This window comes from Rattus norvegicus, chromosome 6, assembly GCF_021556685.1.
Source record: "Rattus norvegicus strain SHRSP/BbbUtx chromosome 6, alternate assembly SHRSP_T2T, whole genome shotgun sequence".
NCBI lineage: Eukaryota > Metazoa > Chordata > Mammalia > Rodentia > Muridae > Rattus > Rattus norvegicus.
In genome coordinates this window covers 108,490,161-108,514,051 of record NC_141539.1, presented here as the reverse complement: position 1 = coordinate 108,514,051, position 23,891 = coordinate 108,490,161, and the positions used below count along the sequence as shown (strand labels likewise).

Here is a 23,891-nt window from a genome sequence, read left to right as displayed (position 1 = left end):
GGATGCTGGTGAGGGGCTACTAGATGTGAAGAGACCCTCAAAGAATAGAGGTGTGGCTCCATTTCTTCATCATCAGGCTATAGGTGATCTCCCACCAGGCTTCACATGTGGTTGGGAGGATAATTCTACAGCTACACAAACCAGCACAAAAGATTACAAAGACCTCGTATTTGACTCTCAGAATGATGTCTGTTGGCGGGAATGAGGAGAGAAACACTTTACAGCCCGATGCTCCTTAAGCTAATTGGGAAGGTGGGTTAGTCGGTTCCCTGAGGAGTCCAGGTGATAGGGCAGTAACATGAAGCTAGGGCACTTTAAGAAATAAAAGACTCTCCAGAGGACTGCATTGGGTTAGCAGAGTGAGTTTAAATCTCACACTCTAAGTTGTGCTAAGTACCTTGTGTGTACACCAGGGATGGTGCTAATCCTTTGTGAGGATTATGTTAGAATGTGTGTGACAGCCAACAATGTCTGGAACATTTATGAATGGTGAAGACTGTGCGAGAATCCCACAGTGAAAGCCACAAGCCTTCATATGTAAGAATGGAGGCATCACAGTACCCTTCAGAGGAGGGGCATGCTCTCCAGGCCAGAGAGAGAGTCTTCTGGCTAATCGATCAGTCTTAATGCTTAGTGGTGAAGCAGGGCAATGCTCACTTTACCTGTGTGGCACTGAGAAAGGCCACCTTCTCATGCCCCATTTCCACATTCAGATCCTCTGTGGGTAACTATGGACTACATCATGGTGTGTCTGTGTGTGTGTGTGTGTGTGTGTGTGTGTGTGTGTCAGTGTGTCTGTATGTGTGACTGTGTGTGTGTGTCTGTGTGTGTCTGTGAGTGTGTGTGAGTGTCTGTCTGTGACTATATGTGTATCTGTGTATATGTGTGTCTATGTGTATGTCTGTGTATGTATGTAGTTTTTGTTTGTTTTGATTTTGGGTTTCTTTGTTTTCAAGGCAGGGTTTCTCTGTGCAACCCTAACTGTCCTGGAACTCACTTTGTAGACCAGGCTGGCCTCGAACTCAAAGATCTGCTTGTCTCTGCCTCCTAAGTGCCAGGATTAAAGACATGTACCACCACATTGTCCTTTGACTGAGTGTTTTTTAAAGTTCTTAAGATAGGGTCTGACTACCAAAAGACACTGCACAAAAATGTGTTTATTTGCTAAATAAATAAAAACATCATGAACCCTGAAAAGACCCCAGACTGGGCTGCTCAACCTACTTTTTCCCACATCTCATTTACTTCTGTGACATTCCTATGCTGCTCTGGGTAAGAAGAAGAAAACAGATCCCCCCATCTCTGCAATACAATCCCTTCCATTTTAGAAGCCAGTTGCTCTTGTTGCTCTTCGTAATTGTATTTATAATTTTTTTTCTTGTCATGGCTCCAAAAATCCTTTGGACTTAAGAGATGCATTTGGTATCTGATAGCTGCATGAGGTAGGTCAGACAAGGCCAAACGAGACACAATCCAGATGCATCTCTCAAGTCCAAATCTTCATAATTATCAGCTTAAAAGCCTAGGAATCCTGAGGTAAAGTGCTTGCCATGTCAGCGTGTGACCTGAGTTAAGACCCCACATAAAAAGCCAGATGTGACAGTGTGTCTGTGATCCAAGTACTGGAGAAGAGGACAGGGGAGGATTCCTGGAGCTTGCTTTCCACATAGTCTAGCCAACTGGAAAGCTCCGGGTTCAGGAAGGGACTTGCCTAAATAATAGTGAAGCACAGAGTGCCTGAGAAAGACACTCAATACTGACCTCTGAACTCTACACCACAGGAGAGATTCTGAGAGAATGCCACTAGTAGTAACAACTATTATTTTGTCCATGGAGATCTCCAAATATAATAGAGCAATGGGAATGGAAAAATGTAAATAAAATGATCAAGCAAATGAAGCAACAAGCTACCTCCCACAAACAACAAAAGACAGCAGGATGCATCTCCCTGAAATTCCCCTCTCTCTCCCTCACAAGGTCCCTGGAGAGGAACTATTGACAAAACAAACAAACAAACAAAAAACAAAGATGATCAGAACAAAAAATGGAAAATGGGAAATCATGTATCAGTAAGAAGGAAAAGGAACCAGAAATCTTCACACAGAAAGCTACGCTGTTAACACTGTGTGGGTTCATGAGAAGAGAACACTGTGAAGTTAGAAAGAACAACTCAGCCAAGGCTCCTGCTAAAACCTCAGGACAATGAGAAACACAAAAGCAAGATGATCAAACCCCACAAAGTATTACCATGACCCCCCCCCAATGCCATTATCAATGTCTCATGAGGATCAAGATGACTATAAAAAAATATATGATGACTGTCCCCATAGATGGGAACCAGGTCACAAAATACAATTTACAAATTTGCTGAAGACACCAAGAAAACATGGGACACACACACACACACACACACACACACACACACACACACACACACGTACACAAATAACAACCAGAAAAAATGCATAAATAAAGTGAAGGATTTAGGAGAGAATCAAAATTTTAGGAAACCAAGCAAAACAAAATAAAATACAACAACAAAACAAGTCCTAACAAGAAATAGCTTTGAAAAGGATAATATCTGGATCCTTTAGATAAAAAGAAGGGAATGATATCAATCTCCAAAAGGCGAATGAAAGAAGTGAGGACCTAGGCAAGCAGCTCATCTGGAAAAGCACTTGCCCAGCACACAGAGATCAAGGTCCAATTCCCAGTGCCATATACCCCAGGCTGGTGACCCACAATCACCCTAGGATGCTCACGTATAGCCTGGGTGGTAGGAGAGAGGTGAGGTGGGAGAAGGGCAAAGCAAGTTATAAGGAACACTTGTGAAGATGGTCAAATAGGGTGCAACGTAAGGATAACCGGAGTCTCTGAGGAAGAAGGACAAGCAAACCCAGGGACTATAACTTCAACATCACTAGATGTTATCACTCTTGAGACAGCAGACAAACCTGTTCTGCTGCGAATCCTAGGTCAGACTTCTGGTATCAGATGCTTGTAAAATTATATGACAAGATTTTGTTTCCTTTTTGAGAGGTTCTACATTTTATTACCGGGCAAACCACACCCCCCAATTTAAACATGACCTAGTCTCCAGGTTAAAAATGTCCAGCTCCCTTGCCCCTAGAGGAGTGGTTACTGTGTCACATGGGCATCCGTAGGTGGCAGAGAGGAGAGAGGCTATGTCTGTGCTCAGTGTTCTGACCTATGAACAGCTGAATGATTAGTAGCCTAACCTTCCCTGAAAAAAAGTCAAGCCTAAGATGACCACCAGTCCAGTACCGTGCAGGCCCACACTGGCTCCTAGCACAGGGAGCAAGCCAGAGACTAGAAGAACCTACCTAAGACCTCGGGCCCTCAGGCAGGAGTGAGCCTGAGACAAGGTCACATGGAGCCACTGAAGTGGTCCAGGTGAGGAGTGAGCCCAAGATGTGACCATCAGACATGTGCCATGGGGCCTAGACAGGGCAGATGACCACCAGTTCAACAACACACAGGCCTGGGGTGGGGCAGACCATGCCCAAGATGACAACGGCCCAGCGCCATACTGCACAAGTAGAGCATTAGCACTCCTGAGATCACTCTGGAGAGGACCCCAGACAAGTCTCTGGGGAGCCACTAAGAGGAACAAGTAAGTGGTGGGGAAATGGAAGAGAAAGAGAAACAGAAGGATGTGTGCACAATGAAGAGAGGCAGAACTGGAAACTTGAGGTAGTGAGGAACAGCCTAATGTGAGTAGTCAGGGGATATCACCTGGAGCCATGGTGGGGTCCTGGCCTGTGTTGCCACTGGGTCTGTGGCCCAGGGAAAGTAGGAGTCTGCTACCACCAAAGGTCAGACAGACATCCCTGGTCTGGTCTGCTGCCCGGGGACATGTTGATAAGTGAGGGCTGTGCAAACAGACCTCACCCTTCACCTGAGCATCAAGAGAGAGCTGGCCCTGGGGATATGAGAGCAGGAAAGTTGACTCCTGCTCCTAGCCAGCTGCAGTACTCAGGAGAGTGAGCCCTGCACATCGTGGGAGTTGCAGGTGAGCCAGGCCCTAGGATGTGAGTGTAGGGAGCTGACCCTACCACTTGTCACCTGTACCAGATCAACCCTTACCACCTGCAGGAGGTAGGAATCCTGGCCCCAGGGTAAGGAGAGCAGGAGAGTTGGCCCTGCCCCTCACCTGCTGCAGCACCTGGGAAAGCAGTCCCTGCACCTCCCCTGGGCAGCACAGTAGAGCTGGCCCTGGATGTGGGTGTTACAATGAGTATGGGAGAGCCAGCCTTGTCTCTTGTTCGCTGTGCAGTAGGTTAGCAAAGAAGAAATCCCTTCTCTTCCCTTTTGCTCTCACCACTGGTAGCAGGCAGGAGAGTTGGCACTGACAGGGTCATGGCAGCAGGGAGGTGGCCCTTCCCCTTGCCTACCTCAGCACTTGGGGAGACCAGGTCCTGCACCTCACCTGGGCAGCATAGTAGAGCTGATGGTAGGGGTATGGATGAGCTGGCTCCCAACTTGTGTACCAGGTGGTGTCATGGGTGAGGAAGAGATGCCCCACCCTATCCCTTGTCACCTACGGCTGGCAGGAAAGCTGGGTCCAGGCTCATGAGAGCAGAGAGCTATCCCTCTCCTCACCTGCTGCAGCACTCAAGAGAGCTGGCCCTGTAATTAGCCTGGGCAGCACAATAGAGATGGGCCTCGATATGGGGTTGCAGGTGAGCCAACCAAGAGGGGATGAGCACAGGACAGCCAGCCATGCCTCTAGTCTGCCAGAGGGGATGCAGAAAGGGGACAGATGGCCTCTTCCCCTCCCTTGTCCCATGACATCTATGACAAGTAGGAGCCATGGCTCTGGGGGTCATGAGAACGGGAGAACTAGCCATGTCCCTCGCCTGCTGCAATTCTTGGGAGAGTGGACCCGCCTCACCTGCGCAGGAGAGTAGAGCTGGCCCTGGTCACGGGGCTGGGGGTTGTTTACCAATGAGGTGGCCCTAAGGGTGTGAAAGCTAGAGGGCCAGCTGGCTGACCATCTGAGATTATCTCTCAGGCCCATATCCAGGGCTTTGAATTGGCTCATCCCAACATCTACCCCATTGATGAACAGCTGGAGTGCATGAAGTGGCCAGCCCTACAAATCCAAAACTACAGACTCTCCATGACAGAGAGCTCTAACAGGGTAGCCAAGAGAAGTACCAGTGAGGAGCCAGTATTGATAGAGTTGCAGAAGCTAGAGGCTTCGTACAAGACCAAGGAGTCATTGCAATGCAATTTGCAGGCAAAGAAAGACATATGGACGAAAGTGTATACTATGGGACACACTGTGACACACTACAGCTTCCACAAGATCTGTTTTCCTCTGTTGTGGGGGAGGTTTCAAGGGTGGAGGGCCAGTATGAGGGGTGAGAGAGATGAGTAGGTTTGAGGTACATAATGTGAAATTCACAAAGAACTATTAATATTTTTTAATGTTGAGCTCCATCTGGTAGGATTGATTGACGACCACGATTCAGTATGAACTCTCAATCTTGCCATTGTGTGAATCCTTACAGACCCAGCTTCTTTCTCCTCCAGTGTCTTCTCTTGGTGTTGTACTTGATTACGTTATCAGGCTTCACCTGAATCCATTGAGGAATAGGACGATTTTGCTTTTGTTTCTTGCTCAGGAATTGCTTGATTCTGAAAGTCTTTGGAGAAGATCTGGAGAAAAGCCAAGTTAGGGGTATGGCACTTGGTGGCAGAGAAGAGAAGCATTTGTTGTTTGTTTGTTTGTTTGTTTGTTTGTTTGTTAAATCAACTTAAAACTAAAAGAAAGAAACCCTCCTAGAATTAGAAACTGTATACTAATAATTTAAGAAACTGCACATGTGAGAATAATAACTAAAAATTACTAATATTGAGTTACAGAAAAATAAAATGGCAAGACATTACAGGGGAAAAAAATGCTTTGGATTCCAGGCAAAAAGAGAGCATGACTTGCTTTAAGAAGTAGCCTGAATGGGCATCAGAATTTGGCAATGAATTATCACAGAGGAAATGGTGTATTCAAGAAAGTCAAGCAGGAGCCAAGGATTTCATGTGCAAAAAAACCGAACTCAGAGTGTATTGTTCCTGTAAGTCCTCCCTAAAGCATCTTCTAGAGAATGAATGTCAGACACTCAGGTGGCCAGTGACATTTACATAAAGAGGCTGGTGAGACTTAAGTATAAAAAACTAAGAAGTAACATCAAGGACTGATGAGAAGAGAGTGTAGTATAGAGTAACTATTATCTGATAATGGAACAGATATGTCCAGGAACTGTTCAAGGGTGAATATGGGCAGAGTGTGTGCACAATTTTAACTTTTAAAAAAAGTACTTGGTGATGGTAACAGTGCTCTGTGGTTAATGTGGAGTACAGCAAGAGTAGTCAAGAGACGTCCTAGTCAGCATCCTCATGTTCTAAGAATGGGAAGAGGAGGTGCATCTGTAGCTCAGATGACTTTCCTAACCCCGCCATTGGCTCACTATGCTCTGTCTGCTGTCAATCAAACACCTCCCTTCTTATCTGAACAAACTGTATTCGTGCCTTCCTTATATTACAGCTCACATTAGGCTGGCTTTACAGTTTAACACATTTTTAGTTTTTTCTCCTTAAATTCAGTCTCCTAAAGGCAAGGATCAAGCTCTACTAAATTTGGGTTTTTTCCCCCCTTTCTTTCTTTTTGCAATTTTCATAAATATTTGTACAGTTGGATTTAATTTTCTTATCACAGGAATTTTGTGGTTCTCTACTATATTTTTTATTTTGCTATTTTCTTTACTATTACTGCTCTTTTTCTCTTTTTAGGAAATAGTCTTAAATTTTAAATGAGTAAAGTTTAACATCTAGTATCTAAACACGCACTACAAGCTTATTCTTTGTTTTCTTAGACACATTTTGTGTTTTCAGTTTTTGAATTTGGGTTTTTTGTGATTTATAGTTTGGTTTGTTTTGTTTTGTTAATTTTTTTGTTAGAAAAATTACTGAAATTAAAAGTACTTTTTAACTGATAGTTTATATAGACAGGAGTTGTCTTTTCTAAATAGTTTCATAGCTATTTTCTGTTGAGAAGTTCCATGAGAGAATGCAGGAGGGTGGCCTTTTTACAGAGAAAGCCCAATACTGTAATCGCTACCCAGATTAGGCCTTGCTCATAAAACATTTTTCTGTGAGATAAAAAAAAATGTAATTCTAGTGTTTGCTCTAGATAAACCACTTTGAGATGCATACAAGTGTCAGCTCCAAACACACTCAGGCCAACTCTCTGGGACCTAAACCATCAGATGAGGTTGAGAGAAAAAGAGTGCAGAGCTCACACCAGTGTCCTAACAAGCATGTGTGTCAGCTGTGGAGACATCAACAAACAGAACGTGAGTGGTAAGGCAGCCTTCTCATGGTGCTGACAAGGACTTGTTTTCCTAAGTCCACTCATCTTGCCTGTCTTTATGCTTATCCACCCATACACTTATCCAGCTATCCATCCACCCATCCATCCATCCATCCATCCATCTATCCATCCACCCATCCACCCATCTACCCATCAGTCCATCCATCCATCCATCCATTCACCCATCTACCCATCTACCATCTGTTTATTTAAACATTCCTTTAACTTTTTAATTGAAAACTAAAACACTTTTTAAAAAAGCTACACATCATATACACTTCATCTTTAACATCTGGGTTTGAATCCTGCAAAGCCAGATTCTCTAAAATGCCTAACTATTTCTTAGGTTTTATCAACTAATTTTCCAACTAGAAACCATGGACCTATCTACAAACCATCATTTAAATATCAGATTGCTTCATATAACTATTAAATCTTTCTTTCTTTCTTTCTTTCTTTTCTTTTTTTTTTTTTTTTTTTGTATTTTTTCCGGAGCTGGGGACCGAACCCAGGGCCTTTTGCTTGCTAGGCAAGCGCTCTACCACTGAGCTAAATCCCTAACCCCTATTAAATCTTTCAAAAGTCCCGCTAGAAGACCAGGGATGTAGCTATATTGTTAGATTGCTTGCCTAAAAGAAAGAAAAAATAAAGCCCTAAGTTCAAACCTGAGCAATAAATAAACCAACTGCTATGTCACATGCGAGCATTAAAACAGGGAAGGCAAGAAGATCAGGAATTCACGGTTGTCTTTGGCTATATAAATGGTTCAAGATGCTCTCCCTCAACCAATAGCACAGCCATAACCCAAGCACTTGTTTAAAATGCAGATGTGGTCTTGGGGCTGGATACATAACCCAGTGGTCAAGCATATACCTAGCGTGCATGAGGTCCTGGGTTCAGTGCTCAAGACTACAAAAGATTAATTAATTAATAATTAGAATAAAATAAATGGCATAATCTTGAATTCCACACCAGCCCTGGTAAACATCTTTCTAATAAGGTTCTAGGTCACTAAGTGCAATTGTGTGACCAAGCACGTGCAGGTGACTTCAGGACTCCATCTGGACACCAAGTGGCACCATGCTAACCATGGTAGACTTAAGAAATAGAAACATAGGTAGACTAGACAGCTAACTATGTTCTCATCCTGTAGGAAGGTTGAAGACTACCATCGCCCAGTGTAGAAGCAGAGGGACTACATTTGCCAAAATAGTGAAAGCTTTGAAGGAACAGAGGCAGCAAAGGTCATGGTGATTTGAGTCTGGACCTGCTATTTTTAAGCACAATGAGCATCAGATCATTCCTGCTGTTTTGGCTTTTGAAGTCCCCTGTAATCATTAAGTCTGCTTTGTTAAGACTCCATTTTCATCTCTCTAAGTCTATAGCTGCATAGAAGCTGTGGGCAAGCACAGTTGGCTTGTACACAGCTTTTTTTTGGTAAATACCTACATAACATTGTAAGAAAAAATATTAAGCAACATCCAAATTTGTGTGACTACTTTCCTTCTAAATGGGAAATTGGAAAACATCACCATGGAAAGAATCGAGGATCCAGATTTTGACAGAGAATAAAAGACAATCAAGAACACTCTGGGAGCCCAAGAACCCCTAGGAGCATACATCAGAGGAGGGGATGGAAGTGAGGTCATCTATGGGGACAAAAGAAATGGCTCCATGGCCTGGGGCAGCAGAGAGCAACCTGTAAAGTGAATGCTAAAGATAGACTCCTCCTCCCACATCACTTCAAAAGCAAAATAAAAGATACCCAGTCTCCATAGAAATGCCAACAAAGACAGGAACAACAACAACCGGAAAAACAGCAGTAACTGCATGGGCGCAGACATTGTTCTAAGTACCTTGCCAACATTAATTAATTTCTTTCCTGTTCACTTGTTTTCAGGCAGGGTCTCATTGCACCACCATCTTCTCCCTCTCAAAGGCTGAGATTACAGGTATGAGGGCCATTAACTTGTTTGACTCAATGAATAACCACGTCATCCTTTGGTGAGCTGTAAAAATGTCCACAATTCTTCTCTCAGGGACACCTGTCTTTTGATCCTTTCGACTCAGGCTGGCCTTAATGACCAGATATGAGGCTGAAGTGATACAAAGTGAATCTAGGCTTTGAGTGGCTTGCATGTTTCTAGAACATTCCCAGGAAACTCGTCTCCACCACGGAAAAAGCCCAAGCTTGCTTTACTCCTTTCAGCCTATTGAGTGGGTGAGAGGGTGTGTCTGTGATTTAATTTATCTCAATGAAGACATTATAGTTAGGACTTTATGACGCTCTTATTACTTAGGGAAGACATCTTCTGACATCATACTTTGCACCAGGTTGCCACGTGGTCAAAAATACACAGCTCAAGCAAGGGGGGACATGGAAGCAATTGGCTGAATGACAAGGTGAGTATTGTTAATGGTGACGTGAACAGAGTGTACATGAGATGCTTTCAGTACAAAAAAAAAATGACAACTATCAGAGCTAAGGCATTTGTTAATTAGATTTACTATTCCACAATGTATATTGATTTTAAAACCTGTCACATAATATACAGTGAACTTTGCCTGCCCATTAAAAATAAGAGAAGTTTAAGGAAATGAAAGACTGAGAGCAGCTGGTTTGATTTTTGCTGCTTTCCAGACACTGGAAGCAAAGTGATGACAGGGAGTGGTTATTTCTTATGCTTTTAGGGAAGAAGACAAAAGTGCACAGAAGACATTAAGTTGCATACATAAGAGAGTGATTTCCCACCAAAACATTAATTTAACAATCATTTCCAAGTGTTGAGGTTTTTGCTTTTCTTCCTAAGTAATACTTAAATATAGTATATGTCACACTTGACACTCAAATATCCCCACTGGAGTTTGGAGACATTTTGAATGACTCAGGCTCCTGCTTCTCCTGGAGAAGGGGGTGCTCAAATGACTATAGTGTGGTGGGGAGGGAGGGGTTCCACAGACAGCAGGAAACTCTGCAGGGAAGAGCTGGCTCACCACAGCAGGGAACACAATAAAGCTGAGAAAGCCCTTTTCCCTCAGTTTGAAATAATGGAGCTATGGAATTCTTCCTAAGATATTTTGTACACAGTGTTCAACTCTGAGCAAAGAGCCAAATCTTTCATTCTTCTTCTGAGCTTTATGACAATTTTGGCATCAGAATTCTCTGGAACATTTACAGCTTTAAATATTCTGTTCCATTGAACTACCAGATCCATGATTTGGGGAACAAGAAGAATTTTAAGGCAACAATAATAATGATTATTAGTAGTAAGACATTAGTCTGACATTAAGTTACCAACCTTTAGTCAATAAAAATTAGTTTAAAGTAATTTACAGATTTAAAAGTTGATTGTGACCAGGTATAAGGATACACACCTTTAATCCCAGCCCTTGAGAGTCAGAGACAGGCTGATCTTTGTGAATTCAAGGCTAGCCTGGTCTACATAGTGAACTCAAGGCCAGCCAGAGCTACATAGTAAGACCCTGTCTCAAACAAACTAACAAACAAGTAGGTTTTGTTTTGCTTCATAAAAAATCTTTTATGTCATCTTTATCTATTTTTGTTTGGGTGTATGACTATCAAACTTCATCAGGAATGGTAGCTGGTATTTGGGGCATTGTAAACTGCTTACAATGGTTAATACTGGTTGCCAACTTGGCAGGATGTAAAATCACCTAAGAGACAAGACTCGGAGCATGCCTGTGAGGGAGATTTTGAATTGGATTAATTGGAGTGGAAAGTCCCATCTTAAATGTAGGTAGCACTATTGCATGGGCTGGAGTCTAAGACCACATAAAAAAAGGAAGCTAAGCAAATCTCTCTCTCTCTCTCTCTCTCTCTCTCTCTCTCTCTCTCTCTCTCTCTCTCTCTCTCTCTCTCTGCTTCCTGGTGTGGACATATGACAGCTCTCTTATCTTCCTCCCGCTATCATGGCTTCCCATGGTGATGCACTGTATCCCTTCCTTCCTTAGGCTGCTCTTGTCTGCCATTTTGCCACAGTAATGAGAGAAGCAATTCATGAACTACTCCATGGTCAGGGATACTACACTATACCCCAGGCCCTACTGTGGGTTCATCACATGATCTTGAACGTCAGCTACTAATCTATGAATTAGGAATGAGAATAATGACCTTGTAGAGTTCTGTGACTAACCCAAACCTTCATTCCAGTAACCAGCACTTAGTAACCCAACAGGAAAATATGTAACGAAACCCCTTGCTCTCTCCATGTCAGTGAGGTCAACTTTGAGATTTCAAAGGCCTCCTTTTCAACTCTTGGTTTTGATTTTCTTTCATTTTATTGGCTCATATTTCTTGTGTATATATTCACAATTTTATGTAAATCTGTTTCGGTAAAGTAACAGAATTTAAAAAATGAGTGGATAGAAAAATAGCAGCAGCCATTGAATCAGGAGTTGGAATCTTTCCCAACTTTGGAAGGGAACTTCTAAAGAACCGTGACATCATTGGACAGAATGCTTCCAGAAGTACATAGTCATAGACAGATACATAGAAGATTTAATACGACCTTCTTATCAACTACACCAGACCAGCTGACAAAGAAAATCACTTCTTATGTAGACCGCCTCCCAAGCCTCAGAAGAGGGAATCCTGAAGCAATGGAAAGTGACGATCCTTTGCCACATGAGTTCCTTTGCAGCTGGTCATGTCTTCAGCCTGCACACAATAAGATTCATCATAGCCAAGAGATCAACTGCAGCTGTGCAGCTGGAGGGGAAGTAGCTGAGAGGAAGATGGAAAGAAACACAGTTTAGAGGATAAGAGAGTACACTGGTCTACCATAATTTAGTTTCACACCATCCTAGTTTTAAGTCCAAGCACAGGGTCCTAGTAGGGACAGGTTCTGTTGAGGTCTTGCTCCCTCCCTCAAAGATGATTGTCATATGGTCCATCACGACAACCTTACACCATCCTAATCTAATTGTCCCTACAGCCTTTTATTCAAATATCAATGCATTTGGGGGTATGGCTTCCTCACACGAATCTGGGGAAAACATAAGTCTGTGTCAAAAAAGGAGCTTGGGAACAAAGAGGAAGCACATTGAGAGTCCAGAGGGTCACCTGGCAGGGTCTGACTTCACGTTCAGAACAGCGCCCCCTTCGGAAGTAGCAAGTCCTGTGCTGTGAAGAAATGCAAGGCATCCATGGCAAACAGCCCAGACGCAGGCTCAGAAGCACGGTGCCTCCTGTCTACCGCTTGCAGGCACTGCTGAGATTAATTTTCAGTTCTCAAAACCCTAAAACGTTGTCTTGTTCTATAGTATTTATTGTGCCAGATGTTCACACGGGAAGTATAGAGGTGAATCAGTAAATGAAATGAGTAAACTTGAAATGGCATAGAGCCGGAATCACAATGAACACCACACGTGGAGACGCTGAAAGGACACAGAGACGTTTGTGAGTGGAGCAAAGGGTTGTGTATAACATGAAAGTGAAAGGAGAATGGAAGGGAACGTACAAGAGAACACGGAGAATGGGATGTCTTAGGGTTTTATTATGTGAAGAGACACCATGACCAAGGTAATTCTCAGAAAGGACAACTTTAATTGGGGCTGGTTTACAGTTTCAGAGGTTTAGCTCATTATCATCATGGAAGGAAGCAAGGAAGCTTACAGGCTGAACATGGCGCCTGGGGAGCCAAGAGTTCTATATATTGATCTAAAGGCAACCAAGAGGAGACTGGAATTCCACACTGGGCAGCACTTAAGCATAGGAGACCTCAAAGCCCACTTCACAGTGACACAATTCCTCCAACAAGGCCACACCTCCTAATAGTGCTAGTCCCTAGGGCCAACCATTCAAACACATGGATCTATGGGGGTCCAAACCTATCCAAATCACCAATGGGGGAAAGGAGTGGGACAACAAAAATCATTGTTTGAAAAAAGGCCATGATGAGACCTAATTCTTTGTAAACAAATAAATGATAGATAGAGAGAGATGATAGATAGATAGATAGATAGATAGATAGATGATAGATAGATGATAGATAAATAGATGATAGATAGTAGATAGAGCTGTCCATATACCTTTCATCTATTATTAGATTAAAATGGAACCTGCAACTCTCATATCTGGCTACAGATCAGAATAATCTATGGCTAGGAATCGATAAATATCAATACAAGCTCCCAGTCCCTATTGGCTTTGATTCAATTGGTTTGACATTGATTGGTAAGTTGTAGGAAGGAATGCTACTTATTTGCAGATAGGTTCATTTAACCAGCAAATATGTATTGAGTAGCTAAGAAATTCACTCAGGGAACGTGTATAAGGCAAGCTAGGGAGCTGAGAAGAGAGGTCTTACAATAGCCTTTAAACACCTTCAAGCGAACATCAGAGTTCGAACCTGAACTCATGAGTCTTCACTCCCTTCCCATCAGCCCTTATGTTCTTGTCCCTCTTCTACCAGACTTGGTCTTTTATAACTTCACAACCCTCTCCAATCCACCCTTACTCTTGCCATTTCTATAGCTCCAGCCCCATGAGGTTCTTTCCTCCATAATGACACTCTCAAACAATCTCCTTGCCTCTTGATGTGGCTCACATGGCCACCCTCTGCTTGGCTGGGGCTTTAATTCCAAGAAATAGAAGTCCAGTCAGATTCCAGTATGCCTGTACTGAAGCTTCCCTTACAAGTGCCCATCACCAACAGGGTAGCATATTCTATGCTGGTTCTGCCTCTGAGACAAGAGATTGGGGTTTGCTTGCTGAGGAGGGTCCAAACACCCAGCTTCTACCTTACCCAGGCATCCCCTGTGAGCACTTTATGGTTTGAAACACAGAGAGATGCCAAGAGGACAAGTCAGCCTGAGGTATATATACTGTTTTTTACTGTGAGGTTTTCTGTCAAGCAGGACATTTCACTGTTGATGAGGTAAGCTGGTAGCTAGAAGATTCCACCTAAACTGAGCCACTAGGAACCTATTAAGAAGTTTGTTTCCAACACTGCTCAGAGGGATAGCCTGGCATTGCTGGTGATACACCAGTGGGTGAGTGAGAACCCACGTTAGCCTCCGTGTAATCATCTATAAAGTGGGAATAGTGGGGGCTGGAGAAGGCTTAATCAGCAAAGTGCTTGTGTCACAGCACTGAGGGCCTGAGTCAGAGCCCTTGAAACGCACAGAGCCTGGTGCAGCAGCATGTATGTGCCTGGAAAGCCAGAGTCACAAGACAAGAGAGAGAGAGAGATTCTTCTGAAGGCAATTTTCTAAATTGAGGTTCTCTCCTCTACTATGATTTTTGCTCATATCAAGTTGATATAAAGCTAGTTAACACAACTGACCATTGGCTCATTTCTCTTAAACTCTGTAAGACAAAATGGCTCATAGGAGTTGCCAGGCTTGCCTCGAGGAGCCTCCCATGAGATTTTTCATGCACTAAGTTGTCTAACATCACACACAAGACTCATCTTTTAGAATAATTTATCCAGGAAGAGGTACATAGTTGCCATTGAAAGAATGTAGGGTGTAATTTCTCAGAGGATGAAGGAAGAGAGGGGGCTCCCATTTGTCCTTGGGAATGGTTATTCCCAAGGGAATGCTTTTGCTTATTAATAAGCAAGTATTGCACATTAGAGACTGAAGCTCAATTTTGCTAAAACTTGCAGATTTTGGGGATACCAGAAGAGTAGGCTTTTACATACACTCTCCTGGTTGTCAAACATTAGCAAGTTTTCCCCACTGTTTCTATAGATCTTGTGAAGGTCAGTCAAGACATATGTGTGGAACAAATTTGCCCCAGACTCTGACCTTCTGTGCGTCTGGCCGAAGAAAAGCAATACCATTGCACAGTTCACACCTTCAAAAGAACTAAGTTCACAGCTGTGCCTGCTTCAAAGTTCAGCTCTTCTCCACATTCCACAGCATGCCTGCCATAGCCAGCCCCCCACAGCTGAGATAAGTGCACTGTGCTTTTGCCAAGATGCTCAACATGTCCCCCACCCCTCTCAACACATCCCCCCTTTCCTAAGACAGGAAATGAACAGAACAGGAGTGTATCATCTTAGCCAAAGGCTAAGCAGACCCCAAAAAGGGTGAGAGATGTTCATTGCACTGTCCAGGAACCAGGGGTAGGAAAGGAGAGGCTCTGTGTTTTGGTAACCCTAACAGAGCTTCTAGGACAAGGGTTTGAAACTGGTTGGTGAGGATGGGGTAACTTTGAGAGGAGACAAAAGGGTTTGCTTTTAGATAACAGGAAAATGGGCCACACTTAGTTTACCCATCTTTGACTCTGGAAAAGTCTACACACTTAGTTGAGCCTGACATTTTTAGCTTGTCCTCTTTGGGTCAGGGAGAGTTTAAGACATCAAAGATAACTACTGTGTATCCTCTGAGAAAGTAACCATGCACTGGCATGGCTGACCGTGCATTCCTGCTTTCCAGCTTCTACACGTATTCTGCTTTGTTGTGAGCACCAGGCTAGGAGTGAGTCCCTGGCCACAATCCAGGAAGGAACAGGCTCTGCAGAGACAGGATGACAAGCACAAAACTGTGGGTGGAGAGGACGAATGAAGCACCCAAGCCGACAGATGAGGTGGGCTTCATGAAGAAGTCACCAGCTGGGCTGCATCTGGGAGAGTGTGGGAGTCTGCCAGGCAGAGACAGCGAGGAGGGATGTTCCAGGTAGCAGCAGCCACATAGGCCAAGGCAGGGAATGATGAAAATTGCTAGTTTACAGCAGGAAGGCACCCGCCCTCTTCCCACCTCTTCATTCCTGGTCTTTTTGCTAATTGTGGCCTTCTGGAGACTTGGGAAGACAGGACTCTCTGGTGAACCCCCTAAGGATCCCATAGCCATTCAGACCCATGGAGCTCAGCAAAGACTCAAAAAGCAATGCCCGTAGTCCCAGAACTGGAGAGATAGAGGCAGGGGAGTCCAAAGTTCAAAATTATCCCGAGGCCATGTCTTTTTAAAAGGCACTTTCTAACAAGCCCCTTAATGTCTTGGAATGTACAGCTTCAGAACCAAGCCACTAGACTATCAAAGACCAAGACCCATGGTGAAGCCATATTCAGGAGTCCCAGCTCCCATACCAGAGCAAGAACACAAGAGAGAGACCCATGAGAAGTGCCAGCTTGGGCTCTGTGGCTTGTCCCACAGCAGTACCCAATATTAGGGGGGAAAAGAAAACCTCTGGGAATCAAGTCTTTTCTCCTTGCAACATTCAGGCAAGGGACACTGGAAGTCTTAGCCCACTAGAGGATTCACTGTTTGTTTTCAGCGTGAGTGGTAATTATCATCAGATCGCTGTCCCTCAGGCCCCCAGAACACGCATATTCTGTGAGTGTCTAATGAATTAATAAGCTCTGCTTCAGATGTCTATATTTCCTGCCATTGTTTTCAAGGTTGGGTTTTGTTGGGAAGGAAAACATTAGAAGTTTTTCTGAAATAAACCAAGATTACTTCACTTCCACTAACATCCTTCAAGGCAAGGTCAACAAGCAAGTGTGTCAGCGTAGATGGTGTCCTTGCATTTCCTGCCTTTCTACCTCAGGTGGCGTGCCACACAGAACCCCCAGCTGTACAGGAGATAGCACGTTTGTTCATATGTATGCCTGACAGCCATCTCTCCGGTCTGATAGATAGAAGGCTGTGATTAGCATTATTGGCCCCATCAGTGTGTACGCACTTCTTGGTTAAAGCCCTCTGCTTTGTTTGACATCTTACTATGTCAACTGAATTGCCAACTTTCTGAGCTTTAAAACTGGTGCAGCCATGTGACGTCACTGGGCATTTAGAAGGGAGAGCAACATGTCTACTGGGGTGTTGTCTGTATATATTTTGTTATCCTGACGGAGAGAGCTATGCCCAGCACGGTATGTTCCGCCCTCTGGGAATATTAGCAGTCGCAGCAGCCATTTTGCAACCATGAAGCGGTAACTTAAAACAGTAATGAGAACGGAGGAGAAAGGATCTGTGCATGAGATGACATACCAGAAACTCACCTAAGTCTGGAGCAATGGAATGTGTCAAGAGGACCACAGAAACCCTTTCCTATTACCTGCAGCCAAACATATTTTTGCATTGATAACTATTTGGTAACGCTAAGAGTGGGGTGGTAGATGGCTGGCCAGTAAAGCTCTTGCCTCACAAACATGAGGACCTGAGTTTGGAAACCAAGAACCAATGTGGAAAGCTGGGTGGTACACACTCGCCATCTCAATGATGGTGAGATAGGAGGCAGGGACAGGCAGGTCCCTGGGGGCTCACTGACTAACTCACTTAGCCTACTTAGTGAAGTCATAGACAGTGAGAGACCTTGTCTCCAAAAGGGGGGAAGATGCCTAATAATGACAGCTGAGGTTGCCTTCTGACTTCTACACACATACGCGTGCACACCACACACACATGCACACAGACATGTATGCACACACATGTGCACACATACACACATGTGCACACACACATGCACATAGACACATATGCACACACATGTACACACACACACACACACAGAGCAGAGGCTCTGTGTATTCACACTGTATTCATTCACAGCTGCTCAAATACAGTTTTCTTCAGCTTACACTATGGCTCCTGGGGTAGATGAGGCTTCTCTCTGCTTCTTCATTTACCTTTTGAGACGAGTAACATATTCCCACCTAGGGCCAGTCTTCACTCATCCAAGAAGAAATCGGATGCTCAAACTGACCGTCAAAGACACATCAGAGGAAAGATGAATGGTGGGGTGTTCAAAAGCACAGCCAGTGAGAAAGTGTCTGAGCGGCTGGAAGAGGCTGGCTCCTCTCCCTCGCTTGCTGGGGACAGCAATCACATGGCAGTAATTGGAAGACACTTGTAGGAACAAATGCTATGGCTGTCAAACATCTCTGCCTCCAGCTGACACATAGTCACCCACAAACCCCCACTTATTGCCCCTCCTGCTCTTCTGTGGTTATCAGAGTCCCATAATTAAGGCATAATGAAAGTAAACAGTGTCACAGCAAAGGAGATGCCTTTAAAAGGAGAGAAGTGTTAAGGCAAGGCAAATGCGGCTAAAGATAGTGGTACAGCCACTTCACTGAGGAGGGGTGTGTGTGTGTGTGTGTGTGTGTGTGTGTGTGTGTGTGTGTGTGTGTGTGTTGGTGGCAATTAAAAGACAATTGTGGGCTGAATATTTAGAGGGCAAACTGGCTCTTGATGAATAATCAGGTAACTTGGAGAATTCGCTGTATGATTAAGCAAGCATACCAACACAGAGCTTTATATAAACTGGAAAGGCTAGACCTTTGTGACAGAAAAGCCACAGTTGAGATAACTGACAGCTTACAGGTCCTCTGTCTTCTCTCCAAGCTCTGCCCTCTCAGCTACTTCCAAAATGGGTTGTTATACAGAACAAGGGATAGACAGGCAGGCAGGCATACACGCACGCATGCACGCGCGCGCGCGCACACACACACACACACACACACACACACACACACACACACACACACACACACCCAAACATAGAAAGTTAGGCTATTCTAGCCACTGCAGCAAGGGACAACATTGGAATGTGAGATTCCCAGTTAATGAGCGAAAAAAGAAGTACTTCATTAGTCTTACAAGCCTGCCTGTGATGGCCATGAAAATATAGAAAGGACAGCATGCTGAGGAACTAGAGAGTGGACAGATGGACAAAATCAGATTTAGAAATTCAAGTAAATAAACTGGAGCCACATAAAGACTAAAATGGTATGTGGTAAGCTAGAGAGCTGTGCCTGCAGAATCATATTCTTATTTTCAAATATGCGAGGCAACTGTACAGTTGCTCTAAAGCACATTAACATAGTGGTTGTCTTTGGAGATAAATGGAGATAAATTGAGAGAGACACGGAAGTCTTCAGCCGCACCTGTAGTGCTCTGCTTCTAAGGCCAACAGTTACCGCTCCTACCCCAACCCCCTACACGCATGCATGCACACACACACACACACACACACACACACACACACACACACACACACACTGTGCAGGAACTGAGTTACCTGAAAGAAGGGAACCTCAATTGAGAAAATACATCCACGAGATTGGGAGGTATACCATTTTCTTAACTATTGATCAATGGAGGAGGGCCCAAACCATTGTGAGTGGTGTCATCCCTGTGCTGGTGGTCTTGGGTTCTACAAGAAAGCAGCCTGGAAATCCATGGGAAGCAAACCAGTAGCCACATCCCTCAGTGGCCTCTGCATCAGCTCCTGCCTCCAGGTTCCTGTCTTCCTGTCCTGACTTCCTTCAATGAGGAACAGTGATATGGAAGGATAAGTCAGATAAACCTTTTTCCTCCCCAACTTGCTTTTTAGTCACGGTGTTTCATCACAGTCATTAAAACCCTAACACACACACACACACACACACACACACACACACACACACACACACCATTTTTTGGAAGGCTGAGACAGGAAGATTGCTTCAAGTTCAAGGACAGTTTGATCTATATACCTACTGAGTTCCAGGCCAGCATTCTGTTATCCAGAGGCATTCTGTCTCAAACATAAACCAAGAAATAAAAGTCTGAGAATTGTCCACTGAGAAACCCAAGAAGACATGGAGACACAATTACTAAAGGACAATACTACAGAACTCTGGATGGGACCCTGGTGTAGAAAAGGGACATCCAGCAAAAGCTAAGGAGATGTGGGGAACACAGCCATGGCTTGCACTGGATGATGTCTCAATATTAGCTCATAATGTGTAAGAAGTGTGCTGTGGGGCTTTTAGATGCCAATGACCAGGGGCATTGTGGGAGCTCTTTCTCTTTGTACGACTGCTGCAATTTTCTGCAATTGGAAACCATTTTAACATATTCAGTTTCATAAGTAGCAAAGTGTCCAGGTGTGCTGTTACAGTCAGGTGACTAGAGACAGCAACCGTGAAATGTTTTATCTCAAAACCAGCTCAAATAAAGGGCTTCAAATGTTCTCGCCACAAAGAAATAATGAGTGGTTGAAAGAAATAGATGCTTGATATACTTTAAATACATAACATATACACATTTCATCACTAATTCTTATTTTATCTACTTATTTTTATTGTATTATTTATTACTTTCTAAAATAAATAATTTTATATAATAATACTTCTTATGCATTATTATTTATTTTATAAGACGATTATTTTTACATTCTAGTGTATCCATTAAAAACTATAAACCCAGCTCTGGAGTGGCTAAGGCAGGAGAACTGCAAATTCAAGGGCAGTATGAACCCCACACAGCAAGACCCTGTCTCAGAAAACAAAACCAAGTATTGAGAAACAAACTAGCTTTTAAAACCACAGCGAGCTGCAGCTAGAGTATGAACCTTCTCTTTGAAGTAAGAGAATATTAAAGCTCTCTGGCCTGGGCTGGGCTGCATGTGAATCCACCATATTTGAAAGGGACTGTAAATCCCAGAGCGACCTCAGATGCAATGGACAGTCCTGGAAACGCAGACCCAGCTTGGAGCTCCATACAGGCTAAATGAAGCCAGGTTGCACAGACAGATGGAGTTGGCCTCTATTCTCCTTCCTAAATGCCCATTCAAGCTAAGGGCACCTCAGACCCTGGAAAAGTGAAGGTGACCTCCGCTAGGACAAGAGTTCCTGATCCAGTAATCACCTAAGCGAGCTTTGCTGTTACAGCCAAGGCTGCCACTGTCTGGGGAGCCCAAAGGACTTGGGGAGAAACCTGAGGCTTCCACACGACCATCCAACTCCACCCACCTAACTGTACGCTAGTGGGTCCCAGTCACTCAGCAATGTCCCCTTCCTTCTGCCCTTCTTATCACTATTCCCCCAAATAGGAGCGTTGCCACATGCTCGCTGGAAGCAACTCAGTTTGGTCCCGGATGGTTGGACCCAGAGCCATGAGTGTCAACCTGCAACCTCATTTCCTAAATGCTTGCTGGGTGCTAGGTGCGTCTCTGGGCACCAGGTTTTCAAGGGTGACCCAATTAAGATTCTTACTGGCTTGGAGACGAATTCTAATCGGCAAAACCATAAGCACACAGGTGGATAGGATAACTTCAGACATGAGAGCATTGCTAACATTCACCCCTGTGCTCACCACACCACTCCACAGCCACTATCATGAACTTTGTGATTCCTTCTTTCAAAACGCAACAGGGTATATTGTTGAGGTTTACCTTTCCAAGTTTTATGCAAAGGGTCTCTCCCTCATTGTTTCCTTCAGGAATCTCCTACCTGTTACCATTATTACTAAAATCCACCTATGTCCTGTGCATCTATAGCCTGCTACCTCATGGTATTCTATTACTCTCACCGTCCCTATATTTTTCAAATCTTCTTTTCTTTTATTATTAATGTGTTTGTACATGTGCATGCGTGCATGCAGGCATTTGTGGGGGTAGTAATATGGAGGCATATGGTTGCAACCAGAAGATCAGATGCTCCATCCAAAAATCATGGCTCAAATCAGTTGTGAAATGGATCCGCACAGGAACAGAAAAGACTTGAATGCACTCTGATACAGTGTACCCGGGAAGTTGAAGAGAAAGTTGGAGAGCAAAGAAGAGTGAGCTCCTCAATAAAGAAGCAAGGAGTCACAGCCAAGGTCACAGGGTAGGAACAATTCAGAATAAATGTGATCTCTGTGCACCTTTCGGAAGTCAGGAGTGAGGTACACACATAGAGCACCCCAACAGCCAGTTCTCACAAACAGCAAAGCCAAACTCCATGAGAGGAAACCCCCTGATGCTTGAGAGCAGTGGAGAGCACTGGCGTCCTTAAGCAGAAGCCTCTGAGACCCGGCTCACTTCACGAGACCATTTCGTCTCCCAGAGAGTCTTAGCAGCCGGGCGGGAGGCAGGAATTGGTCAGCTAGGCTGTGTTGCTGGGTGGACTTAAGGCTGAATTGGAATCTTTGCAGAGACCGAGATCATTTAGCACATTTTATTCCTGAGATGTTTGCTAAGTGACTTTAGCATGTCTCTAAGGAAAAGGAGCAGAAATAAACACCACAGCTTTGGCATCCTCAGCAAGGGAGGATGGGGGGGGGGAGAAGAAGACGAATTTGACAGAGTCTAATGAAGGCAAACTTCCCTCATTATGGAGAGATGAAGCAACGATAACTAACATGCTATGAGTCAGGAAATTTCTCTCTCGCGGGTTTCACTGTAACCCTTCTGAGGCTTAGCCTCTGCCTGCTAAGCACAGCTCAGTTTCTTCTCAAACATTCTGTATGTTTGCTGAGGCAAGGCAGGATCTGGCTCCTGGGTCATATTGGGACCTAGGTGCTCACTGTTCATAGATGGAGCCCAAACCTGGCGGAGCCAGACAGTACTATGTTGACACATCCGCTTTACTAATTGGTGCTGGAGGACACTGCATAAGTCCCTTCACCACTCTGGGCAATAATTTCTTCACATATAAATTAAGGTAATCATAATAACCTAACATGATTATTAAAATAAAATACTGAAGTGGCTGCCATCAGGAGGTTCAGACCTTTCTTTATTTCTCTCTCTCTCTCTCTCTCTCTCTCTCTCTCTCTCTCTCTCTCTCTCTCTCTTTATCTCCCTCCCTCTCTCTCTCTCTCTCTCTCTCTCTCTCTCTCTCTGATTCCCTACTTTCATGCTTTACTGCTACAAGGATAAACTACTCTTAAATCACTCTCTCTGGAGCATCCAGTGTGCTGCACAGAGCTCATCCCAGGTCATGGGCAGAACAGCCCTCACCGTAGTCCATCTGGTTACAAAAGCCATGTTCTCTGCGGTGGTGGGTCCTCCCAGAGCGGATTCCACAGGGAGTAAGTCAGTGGTCTACATCAAGGACTTCAGATTATACACTGCGTGCTGAATGGATTATCCTCCCAGAAAGGTTTTCTGCCTGGACAAACATCGTAAAGTTTCTGCAGCCTGGTTTATTATGAGACAACAACCCCAGCTTCGGGAGAGACAAGCAGCTGCAGCACTGTGCATGAGAATTAATGTGGGCCTCTTGTATTTTAAGTACACACAAGTCTCAAGAAGAAAAAAAAATGATGGATAAATGAGCTTTCGTCCAGGTACATCAGGTATGAGAGATTGGCTGGCAAAAACACAATAAAAACAGTGAATGCTAACTGTAGCAACTACCAAAGTCACGTGTCCCCTCAAGGATGGAAAAGGAGGCTATTTTTATGAGTTGGGGGACACTGTAAGATCTACAGGATAGTATTATTCGATTTGTTTTATAGTTGCAGTTTTGTATTTTAATTTGTTTACTAAATAAGGCGAATTATACACAGATGGTGCCTGATACCTGAGCTCTCAGAAAGCATTAGCTGTTACCATTTTTATCCCTGTCTTTGTTATCATGGTTGTGGCTATGTCTAAGCCGTGGATTTAGCACAATATCTTTAAGGCCAGACAGCATCTAGCCTAAAGAGAGACCTAAGCACTCTGCTTTAAAGGAGTCATGGCTACCTCGCCCATAGCTTCAGCCACTGTTCTCCTGCCCCGGGGATGTGGCCTGACTTTTCCCAGGAGCCATTTCTCCTCAGAAAGGCAGATCAG

The 23,891-nt window shown here is 44.1% G+C and overlaps 2 protein-coding genes and 1 pseudogene across 22 annotated transcripts in view; 1 reads left to right on the top strand and 2 right to left on the bottom strand.

Annotated features, from left to right (window-relative positions):
- Rgs6 (regulator of G-protein signaling 6) overlaps positions 1-23,891 on the bottom strand; it is a 536,804-nt gene that overhangs the window by 373,188 nt on the left and 139,725 nt on the right.
- On the top strand, positions 3,120-3,242 carry LOC120093445 (small nucleolar RNA SNORA17; annotated as a pseudogene).
- Positions 5,467-15,639, bottom strand: LOC148005382 (ribosomal protein eL39-like 2). Its single transcript, XM_087555178.1, has 2 exons — positions 15,636-15,639; positions 5,467-5,782 (listed from the first exon to the last, which is right to left on the bottom strand). Exons 1-2 carry the CDS (start codon positions 15,637-15,639, stop codon positions 5,532-5,534), a joined length of 255 nt encoding a protein of 84 aa, XP_087411304.1. The 3' UTR covers positions 5,467-5,531.